General features: G+C 44.1%; 1 protein-coding gene across 1 annotated transcript in view; it reads left to right on the forward strand.

The window, feature by feature from the left end:
- Positions 1-527: 527 nt before the first annotated feature.
- MTREX (Mtr4 exosome RNA helicase) overlaps positions 528-15,014 on the forward strand; it is a gene marked incomplete at its 3' end in the record, with an annotated part of 118,740 nt that continues 104,253 nt past the window's right edge. Inside the window, 3 exon segments of the mRNA XM_068122445.2 lie at positions 528-809; positions 6,981-7,133; positions 10,095-10,161. Coding sequence (XP_067978546.1) covers positions 736-809; positions 6,981-7,133; positions 10,095-10,161 — 294 coding nt within the window.

The raw sequence follows: 15,014 nt of genomic DNA on the forward strand, positions 1-15,014 counted from the left end.
TCACCAAAATCTAATCATTTCGTCCTTGTCACATACGCTACATATCTGCCAAATTTTGTCCGAATCCGGCCACAACTTTTTGAGATATCTTGTTCACAGACAAAGAAACATAAGGACGGGTAAAAACATAACCTCCATCCACTTTTGGTGGCGGAGGTAATAATTAAATAACGTGAGTCCACACCTGGTCCACGCAAACCACGTGCGAGAAATAACGTCACAACGCGTTTACTTAATACGTCACGCCATGCTGCTTTATCCCATGCAAATGCATAACTTCATACTGTGGATGAGCGGCATCAAGAATTTTAACTGTTTCGTGACACGTGGAACTTTCTCCACCCCTCACCTCACCTCAACTCCTCATACTTTTTGAAAATAAAAATTCCTTCTTTGTTTTTTCTTTTACGTTGAAGCTGCTATATGTTTCATTTACGTGAGAAACGTTTGTCTTCCCTGACAGCTTGACAATGTGTGACATACGTTACGTCATTGTACAGTGTATGTCGGCCATGGCGATTCCGTTCGCATCTGTAATCTTCACGGTTTGTTGAGGTTTTTTTTTTCTTCGCGTAACTTTAATCCAGCCATGTCGACGTTAGCATCGTCGTTTTAGTTTACGTCATATTTGTTCTCGGCGTACGTCTACGTGTCTCCCGCGCGAGCTGGAAAGTGTTGCATTTAAACGCAGACAAGAAGGAAAAGCAACGCAGCCGGGTTTTTGGTGATGGTAGAATGGCTGCCTTTGGAGATGAGCTGTTCGACGTGTTTGAGGAGGATAACGTCGCGCAAGACCAAAAGAAAAAGCGGTGAGGATGCGGTTGTGAGTCCTTTTGAGACTGGCGGGAACTGAGATTGACGAATTTCAGTTTATTTGATGGTGCTTTGCGTTTTTGTTTCTGTGCGTTTCCCACGTTGTGGATTTGACTGTATATTGCGCTTCCGCTTGAAACTTTACTTCATTATTGTTGCTTTTTAAAAGGTCTTTTACTTGTGAGTTAAATCGCTATTATTCATTTATTGATTGCAAAACTTTTTGGTTTTATTTCTCCTGAATAGGAAAACTCCATTTGTGAATCACGTGACGGCATGTCACATGACTATCCACATGCGCTGTCTCAACAAAGTGGAAATGCTTAAATGTTTCGGCTTAACTGCTAAATCGGTCTAACTGCGGCTATCATTCCATGCATGGTGCTGCTTGGGATGGTCGCCGTGGACACGGTGATGTGGGTGTGTGAGGACCCTTTGATCCATTCAAGAGGAAAGAGGACTTCAGCACAGATTTCCTCGGACATGCGACCAAGATGAAATATTCTATCACTCAACACTTTCCTGTCTTGTGATTGGTATGATGACAATGTCTGGACGTGAGATGAGAGATCCCTTACTTTTATTCGCATGGATTACAAGGACCTCGAGTTTCACATTCAGGGCAAGGCATCCATCCGATGTGAGTGCCGCCCCCAGGTGGATGTTAAACTGTCCGTCCCATCCGCAAGTACTGGTCGGTGGACGTTAAACTGGCTGTCCCATCCGCAAGTACTGGTCGGTGGACGTTAAACTGGCTGTCCCATCCGCAAGTACTGGTTGGTGGACGTTAAACTGGCTGTCCCATCTGCAAGTACTGGTCGGTGGACGTTAAACTGGCTGTCCCATCCGCAAGTACTGGTCGGTGGACGTTAAACTGGCTGCCCCTTCCGCAAGTTCTGGTCGGTGGACGTTAAACTGGCTGCCCCTTCCGCAAGTACTGGTCGGTGGACGTTAAACTGGCTGTCCCATCCGCAAGTACTGGTTGGTGGACGTTAAACTGGCTGTCCCATCCGCAAGTACTGGTCGGTGGACGTTAAACTGGCTGGCCCATCCGCAAGTACTGGTCGGTGGATGTTAAACTGGCTGTCCCATCCGCAAGTACTGGTCGGTGCACGTTAAACTGGCTGTCCCATCTGCAAGTACTGGTCGGTGGACGTTAAACTGGCTGTCCCACCCGCAAGTACTGGTCGGTGGACATTAAACTGGCTGTCCCATCCGCAAGTACTGGTCGGTGGACGTTAAACTGGCTGTCCCACCCGCAAGTACTGGTCGGTGGACATTGAAGACCCCACGGTGACCTCCGCATAGAGTAGGCGAGCCATCGCCGGCACCATGAACAAATTCCAAATTCCTGCCCAAATCACTTCCGGTCAAATATCAGACCTGCCCAATTGATTCGTAAACCAGCTGGGCCAAAAACGTCCCCCCCTTGCTGGTCCCACACGATGATGTGAATAATTGGGAATGTTTAAAGTTGAATATAAAGGTGTAGGATTGTTGTGGTTTGATTGTAGTGAGTATTTTCTCACATGAGGATCCAGCTCTCACAGGGAACAAGTTTAGGACTATTCAGACTGATAATTATTATTCATAATTGCCATTTGGGGAGAGCGTGTGGCTCTGTAATGTCGCATATTTTGGCTTTCGGGGTGACAAAGTGAAATATGTGTGTAGACATCTTCTTCTCTTCCCTTTTATAAGTGTAGGAGGTACAAAGTCCAACAGTACGAAGCTTCTGCCATGCCTCGACCACAATATGACCTCTTCTGTGATGTCCACCACCTCCACTTTCTTGTCTACATAACACAACAGCCCCAGCTCGCCGTTTCTTCCTCCCTGGTTGAATAACTCCTTGAAATATCCTTCCTATTCCTTCAATACTGCCCCCACCCTGTCCTGAGACGCATGATATTTTCATTATTACCTCCACCACCAAAGGTGTTTGTTTATTATTATTTTTTCACCATACGAGCTCCATTATTGTCTATATTGAGCCGTCTGTCTATATTTGGCTGTCTGTGAGCAGGATATCTCAAAACATTGTGGATGGATTCGGACGAAACTTTGTGGACAGGTTGGGTGTGTGACAAGGACAAATTGATACGGTTTTGGTGAAGATTTTTATTCCTCCGCCGACGAAATTGTCTGAGGCAATATGTTTTCCAGTTGCCCGTCTGGCTGTCCGTCCATCTGTCCGTGATAGGATTTCATTACCACAATAACTTCAGAATGGCTAAAAGGATCCAAGTCAAACTTGGTACAATTATGTACAATGTAAAGTTGAATTTATGAGATTTTGGGGCCACAAGGTCAAAGGTCAGAGGCCCCGATATGTAAAAATTCTGTTACTAGTAAGGGCATTTTATGAGATATTTCACAAATCTGTTAACTAAATTGTTACCAAAAAATTTCTTCACCAATATGTTTGTAAAGGTGTGTAATAACATGTGTTAAAATGTTGAAGTTCAACTCCCGTGGGAAACCCAGAAAAAAAGCTGTTGAATTCGGGTACCGAAAAATTATTTTCGAGAATTTTTGTTTTTTTTAATCGGCCCTTAAGTAACTTATGAGGGGTCAAATAAGGGTTTTTCATGATTCTGAGTTGATTGTTAACATTTATATTTTCACTTTTACATTTACACACAAAGTAGCTTTTATTTCACATACATATATAATACTCAAGAGTTATTTCTCATTCACAATGTCAGAAGTTTCAACAGTCATTGTCTATGTCTTCTTCAGACTCAACAACATCATGACTGCAGTTTCTGCATGTAATGCCATTACAGACTCCACAGGCCGAGATGCACGTGACCCCATTCTTCTTGCAGCTGCATCGCCGGTTGCTGCAATCTCCATGACAATTACAGCTCGTGAACTGCAATAGCTCCTCAGGAGCCGTGGGGTCCAGTGTTGGAACTGGCTTATACCCATGCACACCTATTGTCCATCCATAGTCACTGGGGTTCAGAGACATGCTCCTCAGGAGGAAAGCTCAGCGAGGTGGAGAAACATGATCGCATTTGTTCCTATCTGTTTCCTGTTCGTAAATGGAATAATCTTTACTTCAGTTCCTCTCAGGATCTTAGCTTTGTCGAGTGCCTTCAACTTCACCCGGGGGAAAGCTGCTGTTGTCTGTGGATCTGGCAAAGGTGGTGCCGGAGAGGTGACTTCGATCCAACCCATTGAGTGAAAGGGAGTGTTTCCGTGAATAGAGACAATGTTTAAATCTATATTGTCTCCAACAAACTGAGTGACTGCATTGTTTGTTTCCCCAACCTCCATAAAGACCACCTGATCATTACCTGACAATTCACTTTCACTGGCTGGCACTTTGGCTGTCATCACTGATTTATCCTCAAGCGCAGCATCAACCGCAACCTCATCATTGATCTGTTCATCGGTTTCCTCCACAATGGTGTCAAGAGTGCCAGAAGTATCTGGAACATCATCTCCACTCCTACTATTAAGGAAGCAGTATTTGTAGTTTTGTGTCTCCGTGTAAGACTCAGTGTATCCCAGCCGGTGGAACTTGTTGAGCATCCATTTTGACCCAAATCTATGATCAAGTTGTATGGCAAGCCCCATTTGGTGTGGCAATACTCCAGACCGAGGTCGACAGGCCTTAATAAAATTCTGCCCCCAAACGGCAACTCTTTCGTCTGTCTTGACAATCGGTCTCAAGAACATCTGAAGGCTTGCAGGAACAAGTGTCAGCTGACTATCGATGTCAGTCATACTGTGTGTGGTGGGGTATGACTTTGGACCTAAATCAATCAAGGCAATATCATTGGATATGAACTTGAGTGCCGTCTTTATGATCTGAGTCTTCTCATCTCCATGGTCAAGATTAGCATGATGCTCTCGCAGAATATTGTCGGTGCCATCTTTGAGACAGAGTACATCTGCCCTTCTTTCCTGTGTTGTGAAATACAAGGTGTCTTCGTATTTCTCTAGAAGTTTTATCTTTAGCCAATGCTTTGAATAAGAAAGGCTCTTCTCTGGTGACTGATCAAACTCCTGCAGCTTTTCATGGACTTGGTCCATGCTCTAATTCTGAGTCTAACCATTCGCAGAATTCAATAAAAACTGCCTCTCGCTCCTCATCAATACTCCTCTGTCCTCTCTTCCTTTTTCCTTCCTCATCAGTCTTGGACAAACTGTCACCTCTCGCAAACATATGTTTGCATCGCAAATGGTACAGTGTTTCTTCTGCTACCAAGTCGTTGATCCCTTCCAGGCGTCCAGTGACTTCAGTGCCCCAGTCATCCCCGCGACTCCGTGCTGTCTTCAGCAAGCTTGCCTTCAGTGTATCTGCAGTCAAATTATCTGGCACTCTGTATTTCTTTCTAGCTTGTGCTGGATTATTTTTGTAGAGCTGGGCTGGTTGGTTGCAAAGAATGCATACATCCTTATACAGGAGGTCAACTGACTGTGATCTTCTAGAACTGCAGCCAGTTGATGAACTGAACTCACAAGTAGTGCGTCTTCTCTTCAACTTTGATGACTCTTTCTCTGCATTTGATGCTTGAGCTGACTTCTTGGTGGTTGCAACAAAGTTGTTGTACAGATCATTTTTACACTTCTGGTGGTACCTCAGTTTTCCTTCCTTTTGAGCCTCCTTCATACGTTCCACAACAGTAACATTTTCGACAGTTTCTGCTTGTTTCAATAAAGTTGAGTATCCCTTTGGAGTTGCCTGTATGAGCCTTTCAGCTGGTGTATCCGAGCGTGCACAGATGAAGCAATTGAGCACAGGTGGAGTAACGTCTTCATCCATATTGCTAGACTCCATGTCCTGCAAAGTAGAAAATGAGATATATTTAGAAATTATTTTTCCACAAAGGAGTGTCTGTGGTGAAATATAAATGTTAACAATCAACTCAGAATCATGAAAAACCCTTATTTGACCCCTCATAAGTTACTTAAGGGCCGATAAAAAAATATATAAATTCTCGAAAATAATTTTTCGGTACCCGAATTCAACAGCTTTTTTTCTGGGTTTCCCACGGGAGTTGACCTTCAACATTTTAACACATGTTGTTACACACCTTTACAAACATATTGGTGAAGAAATTTTTTGGTAACAATTTAGTTAACAGATTTTCATATGTTTCCCTTACTATACTGCGCTAATTTGTGAACCAGTGATGGGATTTTGACCGAGCTTGGTATAAGTATATTGATGAAAAGATTAATTGAATAGATGCTAGTGTCAAAGGTCAGAGGTCATGCCAGGTAAAAATGTGATACTTGAGAACAGCTGAAGGGATTTAAATCAAACTTGGTACAAGTATGTACAATGATGTAATAATGTGGGTGGAGATATATTGGTCAATGTTGAATAATGCTGTTCTGGTTTCACAAGGGTGCACTCAGTTCAGCCTTCATTATTTTGAGTTGTTATACCAATAAATAAACGGTTCATAATTTGAAGATCATTGAAGGAGTCAAATTTAGGGTGAATTTGTCCAAATAATCCTACTATATAAAACAAGCATTCTGAGTATTGTGCTGCAATGCATGTCCTCCACCGGCATGGCATTGGGTAGCACTGTCATAGAAGACAGTATAATGACTTACCGCACTCCAAATTATAGTCTGGAAAACTGTTGGGGAAATTCCCAAAGTTCAAAGTGCCATAACTTTGTCAAAAATTATCGAAACGTCGTGAAGTTCGAACTTGATCTGTAACTTATGATGACGAAACCATGTACCAAGTTTGAAATCATTAGCATTTAGAGTTTAGGAAAAAAAGTCCAGAAAGCTGTTCTTTGTGTGACGGACGGACTGACGGACGGACGGACTGACGGACTGACGGACCGACAGACGGACCGACAGACGGAGGGACGGAGTGCAAACCTATAGTCCCCTACGGTGTACACCGATAGGGGACTAATAAGGCAATGTCTGTGGATATGTACATCTGTTTCTTATCTAATAAAAAATGGCTTGCCCCCTTTCACCAAATTTTTCTTTTGTGATTGGTGTATCCAGGGTTACGTCATAGGCATTAAATAAATGTTGGTGTACCTGCCTCACCTCACCGCCCACGCTCCTCCCCACAAAAACGATATTTTGTTTTTGTTTGTTTTTTAGCCCTTTTTTGCTTTTATTTTATATTTGATTTCAATATGCTTGCTCCCCATATTTCTGTCACTGAAAAGGCGTTCCCCGAAACCGAAAGAGCCTCAGCCTTCTACGAGCGTCATTGAGGTCCCAGCCGATCTTCGCAAGCGTGTCCTTGAGCCCAAAGTTGACGATGACAAACTGCAGTTCAAGAAGATGAAGTTGACATCTTTTCTCCCAGATGAAGTGAAGTGAGTTTTGAATTTGGAGCAGGTGAAAAGCTATATTAATTTAAGAACCCAATATGTTTGAAAGTACTCCATCATGGTGGCTCATTGTGTGGAGAGAATCGAATGGGTAAACATGTGTTAAATGCATCAGAATCTAATATATAAATTGCTGCATTTTTTAATTTTTGTGTTTGGCTCAATGACTTGTTTTATGTTTGTGTGTGGTCTTCCTGCATTTGTGTGGTCTTCCCTGGCAACTGTGGTGATTCCGTTTGAGGCTCTCTCTCAGCGACAACAACTATGTGTTGTACAAGATCCTTTTTCACGTGTTTCACCTCATTTAACATCCTCACTGAGACTCGCAGATGGATATGCAACATGCCAACAGATTACTGTCCACCGGACGACATGAAAGTGTAGATAAGACTTGTCATCTCTGCAGGCCTGCCGCGTGACATTGTTTTTCAATTTACATTCTAATGAAGTGTGACTCGCATTGACTAATCAAATCTAAACGCTATCTATACCTGGCGGTGCCTCCGTGAGACGCATGCTCACGGCTGTCGCAGAGCTAGACAGGTAACACTTGTAGTGCTCAATTACGGTAACATTTTGCTCTGAAGCTCACAAAGACAAACACCGTGACCATTCAAAGCACATCCAATTCATATACTAACAAACATCTCGACCGCACACACTTTTTGTTTTTATTTTTAATAGTCAAGGATTGTGGAAGAACTCGAACGTTGAGCGGATCAGGATGCAACAGAACAAAATAAACAGTCAGAGAGAGGGGGAAAGTACCAACAACAGGGTGGAAGGATAAAATAGAGGGAGACTTAGACAACCAATGAATTGGGGGCAGGAAAGGATGCATGGGGTAGAAAGTATGGATACAGAAGCAAACTCTCAGGAAGGAAAAACTGGACATTTGGAAGGAGAAAGGCTCGAGGGGACGGGAGTTTAATGGGGGTAGAAAATATGGTTTTGGATCGGGGATAATCTGAGATGGTGGTGAGCAGCTGGCTTGAACATGTGGAGGGAAGAATGGGGAACGAATGAGTGCATGTGAGCAGTGATTTTGGATTTGGGTAGTTTCACCAGAATGGGGTTGATGGTGGACCTTGTGAGCCCTGCAGGATCTTGGGGGAGGGTGGGGGAGTCAAAGCACTGAAAGAGCAAATGGCACAACATCAGAAAGGAGGCATTAGAAGATAAAGACCACTGACCTGTCTGTGATGGTAAAATGATAGACTCGGCATCAGTGCGGGAGATGTCAATAATCTTGGAGGCCTTTGCTTCAACAGCGTCAGGCTGAGGAAGGTGTGAGGCAGTGGATCCAGCCCAGAGAGGAGAGAGGTACACCATCAAGCTGCAGATGAAGGCCTTATAGGTGCATGTCAGTTCAGGTATGCCAAGGAAGGACTTTGTACGACATAGGATGTCCAGTCGGCAGCTGTCCTTGGAGGCCACCTTTGAAATGGGGTTTACCCAAGAAAGATCGTGGCTGAGAATGGGACCCATGAGTTTGGGTGACTCGTCTTCTTCAAGAGGAATGGAAAGTGAATAAGGTAGGGGTGGTTGTCAGAAGGTCCTATCTGGCAGAGAGAGATGGTGATGGTGATAGTGTGAGATTTATCAGAATTGAAAGACATATTCCAAGTGTTTGACCAGCTTACGATTTTGTCAAGGTTTGAAGAGAGGGAAGAGGCTGCAGCCTGCCTGTCTGAAGAATGAAGGATATCATGGCAGAGTGGAGTCATCAGCAAATAGACAGAGGATTTTCCAGGGAGTCAGGGAGATCATTGATGAGATGTGGGATGTGACTTGCATCAGAACACTGCCTTGGGACATTCCAGCTTTGCCAGGGGAAAGGAGATGGAAGGATTCCGTTGAGAGCCACACATTGGCTACGAGAATAGATGAAGTCAGTAAGCCATGTGTGGAGTTGTCTTTGGATGCCACAGGCAGAGAGTTTGGAGAGCAAGGTTGGATGCCAGACTGTATTGAATGCTTGAGAGATATTGAGGGCTCATGATATCTCATGCCTGATATTGAGGGCCTCCGTCCATTGTGGAGTGAGTCAAAGCAGCCTATCCAAGATGGTGACCTGGTCTGAAACCATGTTGGTAATCTGAGCCAAGGTTGCTGGAGAAAAGCAAGGATTTCATATCAACTGCAGTGATTGATTCCATTACCTTCCGGATCATTGGGAGTAAGCTGATGGACCTATAGTTAAGGGGATCTGTTTTTGCACCTTTTTATCTAATGCAGTGATGTTGCCAGATTTCCAAACAGGTGGAAGGTGACTTGACCAAGCACAAATTATTGGATGAAAAGAGCAGAAAGGGTACATGCACGAGCAGCAGAGCAGGTTTTTAGGAACCTCCAGCTGATGCCGTCCGGTCCACTTCACTCCCAACCACCCCTTCTTCGCATCCCCAAAAAAAATTAACGAAAAAAACTACAGCCAATAGTTATAAATTGCATTTCCATACCTTTAGTTATTACCACGGCTATTTGGCTTGCTTTAATTACACTAGCTGTACGGTACATAAATTGTACGAGTCGTTTCAGCTGGCATGAAAAAACAGGATTGTTTAATTTTTCCACTTTCAAATTCGGAGGAAAAACCTCTCAAGCTGCAGACAGAAACTTCCCCACCTTCTCAGGTGCAAAAGACACAGTCCAGAGATACTTCCTCAAACGGTCACACTTGGCAAAATACTGCATGTACTTCATTTCACGTGACAGGAAAATATTCAATTTATTTTCCGAGCTGACAGCCAAACCCGGTTTGACTCGAACTTGGCTCGGAAATGTAACTCTCGATTCGAGTTCTGGTACAGCCCTGCTGCCAGACTAATGGAGTATTTTGAATTCTTCCAATGTTTAATCATACATTGGTTTTGGTGTACATGTGTCCCCCTCTGCATTTGATAATCTAATTTGTAGCTGCTGGTTTACCTTGGTTGTTTCCAGCTCAGCTGATCTAATGCCAAAGGTGAAGATTGTTCAGATTGACACTGTTGAGGACTGTCTTCATGAGGTAAGCATCTGCATGTTTCTAAATGCCACCAAGTTGTTACATTTGGCTTTTTCTTTTCTTTTTTTTTTTTTAAACCTGTAGTATGGAACCTGTAGTATGGAACCTGTAGTATGGAACCTGTAGTATGGAACCTGTAGTATGGAACCTGCAATATGGCAACTGGAGGAATTCCTCTGCAATGTTAAGATTTTTATTTCAATCCACCCTACCTGCTGCTCCCTTCCCCCCAGAAAAATGGAATGAAACAAACTTCAGCCTATGGTTATAAATTGCATATACACAGCTTTTTATTTTTTATTTTTTGTATACAATGTCTAGGCTCGTGTAAGAGCTAACATATTAAATACAAAAAAACAAACGGACCCATATAACATATGAGAAAAAAAAAAAAAAACATACGAGAGAGAGAGAGAAAAAAAGAAAGGAAGAAAGAAAGAAACACACAAGCACAACAACAGTAGAGAACAAGGACATCGAGAGGGCTGGGGCAGGGGAGAAGGGGGAGGGGTACACGGTATAAAACAAGTGGACACTACTAGGAATTTCAGGAATGAGGTCGGAGATTGAAAAAGGTGGATTTGGGGTGTATCACAGTTTTGGATGGGGGAAGATAAGAGTCCTTTCGATCTTTCCGTGGCTATTGGCCTTGTGGCTTACTTTAATTGCACTAGCTGTAGGCACACAAATTGTCTGAGTAGTTTATGACCTGGTGTGAAAACACAGGGTTATTTAATTTTTCCACTTTCAAATTTGGAACAAGAACCTCGCTAGCTGCAGGTCATCTCCCATTGAATGAATGAAAATGTTTGTTGGAATATTTATTTTAAGATGTAGAAATTCTCACTGCCTTCATGGCATGCAATTATTTATTTCGTGACACTGGTTTTGGAGATTATTATTATTATTATTTTTGTCTTGCTATGTTTTTCTAATTAAGTGTAACCCGGTCACTAATATTTGAATGGCCACCGTAATTGATGCACCTTGTACTGAATTCCATGTACAGGACTCAATACATCAAATGGCAGATTGTCTCCCAGTGGGAATTTGTTATTTGGCTTTTTTTTAACATAAACCAAACCATGGACCCTGTTTGTTAAATGCAGACATGCCACTTTGTCCTTCACCCAATGGTTGTCATTCTAAAATAAATGTGGAATGTACTTTTGAATGTTCCTGACGACCACAATGGGAGAGTGTATAAAGCTATGTAAAGCTATGCCACAGAAACAACAGCATTATTGAAGACTAAAACTCTACTGCTGTGTCAATATGCAAAATGTTCGTATTTGCACAGCTTGATGGAATTTACATCAATTGGCTGTTGTCCTTTTTTGTGATTTGGTTTCACAAAGGCCAGGGTTGACCATGTCTGGTATGGTATTCCTCCTTGTGTTAGGATGACAGCTAATTGTGTGTGTGGCTGGACCATCAGGCCCAACACAGTGTAGCCGCAAGGTGATGTTGGGATGATACCGTCCCACTCCCGCAAGGGAATGGAATGGGGAATGTCCTCATATCCCAGGCCTGGCCCAAATGGCACCGATGTCCTTGGGTGCCGGCCTCGGCACCACCCACCAGGGAAGGTCTTTTCCATGCTTCGGTAAACAGAATCTGGTGATTAATTTTGTGGTCATGTTTCATCGAAATTGTCTGTACCTGTACAGACCTGTACAGACCTGACAAATCCAAAAATTGTCTGCACATCGAAAAAGCCTTTTTGCTCCCCAGACCTGGAATATCTTGTGCTCCTGTGTCGGCCATTCTGGCTGCCCAGGGAGCTCACGGCTATTGTTGTGATAGCTGTGTACATCCCGCCCCAAGCCGACACGGACTTGGCACTCAAGGAACTGTATGGGTCAATCAGTAACCTGGAAGACAAGCACCCAGAGGCCACTTTCATCGTGGTTGGGGACTTCAACCAAGCGTCTCTGAGGAAGGTATTGCCTAAATACTTTCAACACATCGATGTAAACACACGGGGAAAGGGCGTACTCGACCATTGCTACTCTCCCTTCCGCAATGCCTTCAAACCCCTCCTCCGTCCACCGTTCGGCAAATCGGATCACTCCTCCATCCTGCTCCTGCCCGCCTATAGGCAGAAGCTGAAGCAAGCAGCGCCCTCCGTGAGGACGATCCACCGCTGGCCTGACCAATCGCTCACCATATTACAGGACTGTTTTGATCACGCGGACTGGAAGATGTTTCGTGACGCGTCAGAAAACAACAGTGACGAGTACGCGGAAACAGTCATTGGATTCATTTGGAAGTGTACAGAGGACGTTGTCCTCACAAAAATAGTCCGGGTGTATCCAAACCAAAAGCCATGGATCAACAGTTTTGTGCGAGCTGCCCTCAAAGCAAGAAACACCGCCTTCGCCTATGGAGACGAAGTGGAAGTAAAGAAAACCCGCTACGACCTTCGCAGAGCGATCAAGGCAGCAAAGCAAAAATACAGAGAAAAGATTGAGACACAGCTAAGTGGTAATGACTCGCGTAGTATGTGGCAGGGACTACACATAATATCGGACTTTAAAGGGAGACCCAGCTGTGTAGCTAACGTTGCAGTCTCCCTCCCAGACGAGCTAAATGGTTTTTACGCCCGTTTTGAGGTTCATAACACCAACCTCCTGGAGGGAGTCACCACCACCGCCGACACGTCCAGCACTTTGGCCGTCACCGAGGCCGACGTGCGCAAGGCATTCAGGCACATCAACATCCGCAAGGCGGCCGGACCAGACGGCATCCCAGGCCGAGTGTTTAGAGAGTGCGCGGCGCAGCTGCCTGGTGTGTTTATGGACATATTCAACCTCTCCCTTTCTACGTGTGCAGTCCTCTCCTGCTTTAAGTCATCCATCATTGTTCCAGTGCCGAAGAAAAGCAAGGTAACGTGCTTAAGTGACGCGTCCTGTTGCCCTCACTCCCATAGTGAGCAAATGCTTTGAGAAGCTGGTTAAGGATCTTATCTGTAGCATGTTACCACCCACCCAAGACCCCCACCAATTTGCTTACCGGCAAAACAGATCCACGGCCAACGCCATAGCCACAACTCTCCACACCGCCCTCACCCACCTGGAGAAGAGTAACTCCTATGTGAGGATGCTGTTTGTAGATTACAGTTCAGCATTCAATACAATAGTCCCCTCTAGACTCGACACCAAGCTAAGGGGCCTAGGACTTAACCCCTAGCCTGTGCAGCTGGATCCTGACCTTTCTGTCGGGTCGACGCCAGGTGGTGAGGATGGGCTCCAACACCTCTGACCCTCAACACAGGAGCCCCGCAGGGTTGTGTACTGAGCCCCCTCCTCTACTCCCTGTACACCCATGGCTGCGTGGCCACGCACAGCTCCAACTCGGTGATTAAGTTCGCCGACGACACAACAGTGATAGGCCTGATCACCGACAGGGATGAGACGGCCTACAGGAGAGAGGTCAACAACCTGATACAGTGGTGCCAGAAAAACAACCTCCCTCTCAACGTCAAGAAAACAAAGGAGCTGATCGTGGACTTCAGGAAGAGAGGAGAGAGGCTGGACCCCATCGCCATCAACGGGTCTGCTGTTGAGGGAGTCAGCAGCTTTAAGTTCATCGGCGACCACATCACCGAGGACCTCACTTGGAACGAGCACACCAGTCAAGTTGTGGAAAAAGGCTCAGCAACGCCTCTTTCACCTCAGACTGCTGAAGAGGTTCGGCATGGGGCCGAATATCCTACGGGCCCTCTACAGAGGCACAATAGAGAGCATCCTGACTGGGTGCATCACTGCCTGGTATGGGAACTGCACTGCCCTCAACCGCAAAGTGCTGAGGAGGGTTGTACGGTCAGCCCAGCGCATCGGTGGATGTGAACTTCCCTCCATCCAGGATATATACAATGGACAGTGTGTCAGAAAACCCCTTAGGATTATTAAATACCCCAACCACCCCAACCACGGACTGTTTCAGCTGCTACTGTCTGGCAAGCGGTATCGCAGCCTCAAGGCCCGAACTAACAGGCTAAGAGACGTTTTTTTTCATCATGCACCCAGGCTCATGAACAATGAACACTGATTGCTGGTGACCTGTTGCCTGTCTGACTGCTACACACTACTTATATTTCTATTACTGCCGCTGTTATCACTTTATTATCACTGTTCATCACTTCATTATTGCTGCTATTTACCATTATTATTGCTGCTATTTACCATTATTATTGCTGCTATTTACCATTATTATTGCTGCTATTTACCATTATTATTGCTGCTATTTACCATTGTTATTGCTGCTATTTACCATTATTATTCTCTACTTACTACTATTATTCTTATGTTATTGCCACTGTTTTCACTTTATTGATGAAAAACTGCTACTTATTATTATTAGAGCTGGTACTTACTCTTTATTCTTATTATATATTGTTATTATTGTTGCTATTTCTTATTCTATATTGTTATTTTATTTATTGTTACTGCAAAGTCGAGGAGCCAATACTTAAGAATTTTACTGCCTTATATTTGTATGGGACATGTAATAATAAAGACTCTTGAATCTTAATTTTGGAGACTAAAGCAAATACTTATTTTGTGGGGTCAAGACTCGCTCTTCGACCACCTCCCCCATTGACCCTGATTTTTTTTTTTCTTTTTTTTTTTATGCTGTGAACAAACTTTAGTCCATCATGGGTGATGAAGGTTGTGGTTAAGTTTCAGCGAAATAGTGTCTGTAGTTTCAGAGAAGATCCATGTGTTTACATACTGACTGACTCATTGACACCATGTGTGCGATGCTAATACCTCACCTGAACAATTTGTTCCAGGTGAACTAAAATGTGCTATTAATCTTTCAGGGGATTGCGCTTAGTGTCTTGTTGTGTA

This window comes from Myxine glutinosa, chromosome 1 (assembly GCF_964187855.1).
Source record: "Myxine glutinosa chromosome 1, kmMyxGlut1.1, whole genome shotgun sequence".
Taxonomy (NCBI): domain Eukaryota; kingdom Metazoa; phylum Chordata; class Myxini; order Myxiniformes; family Myxinidae; genus Myxine; species Myxine glutinosa.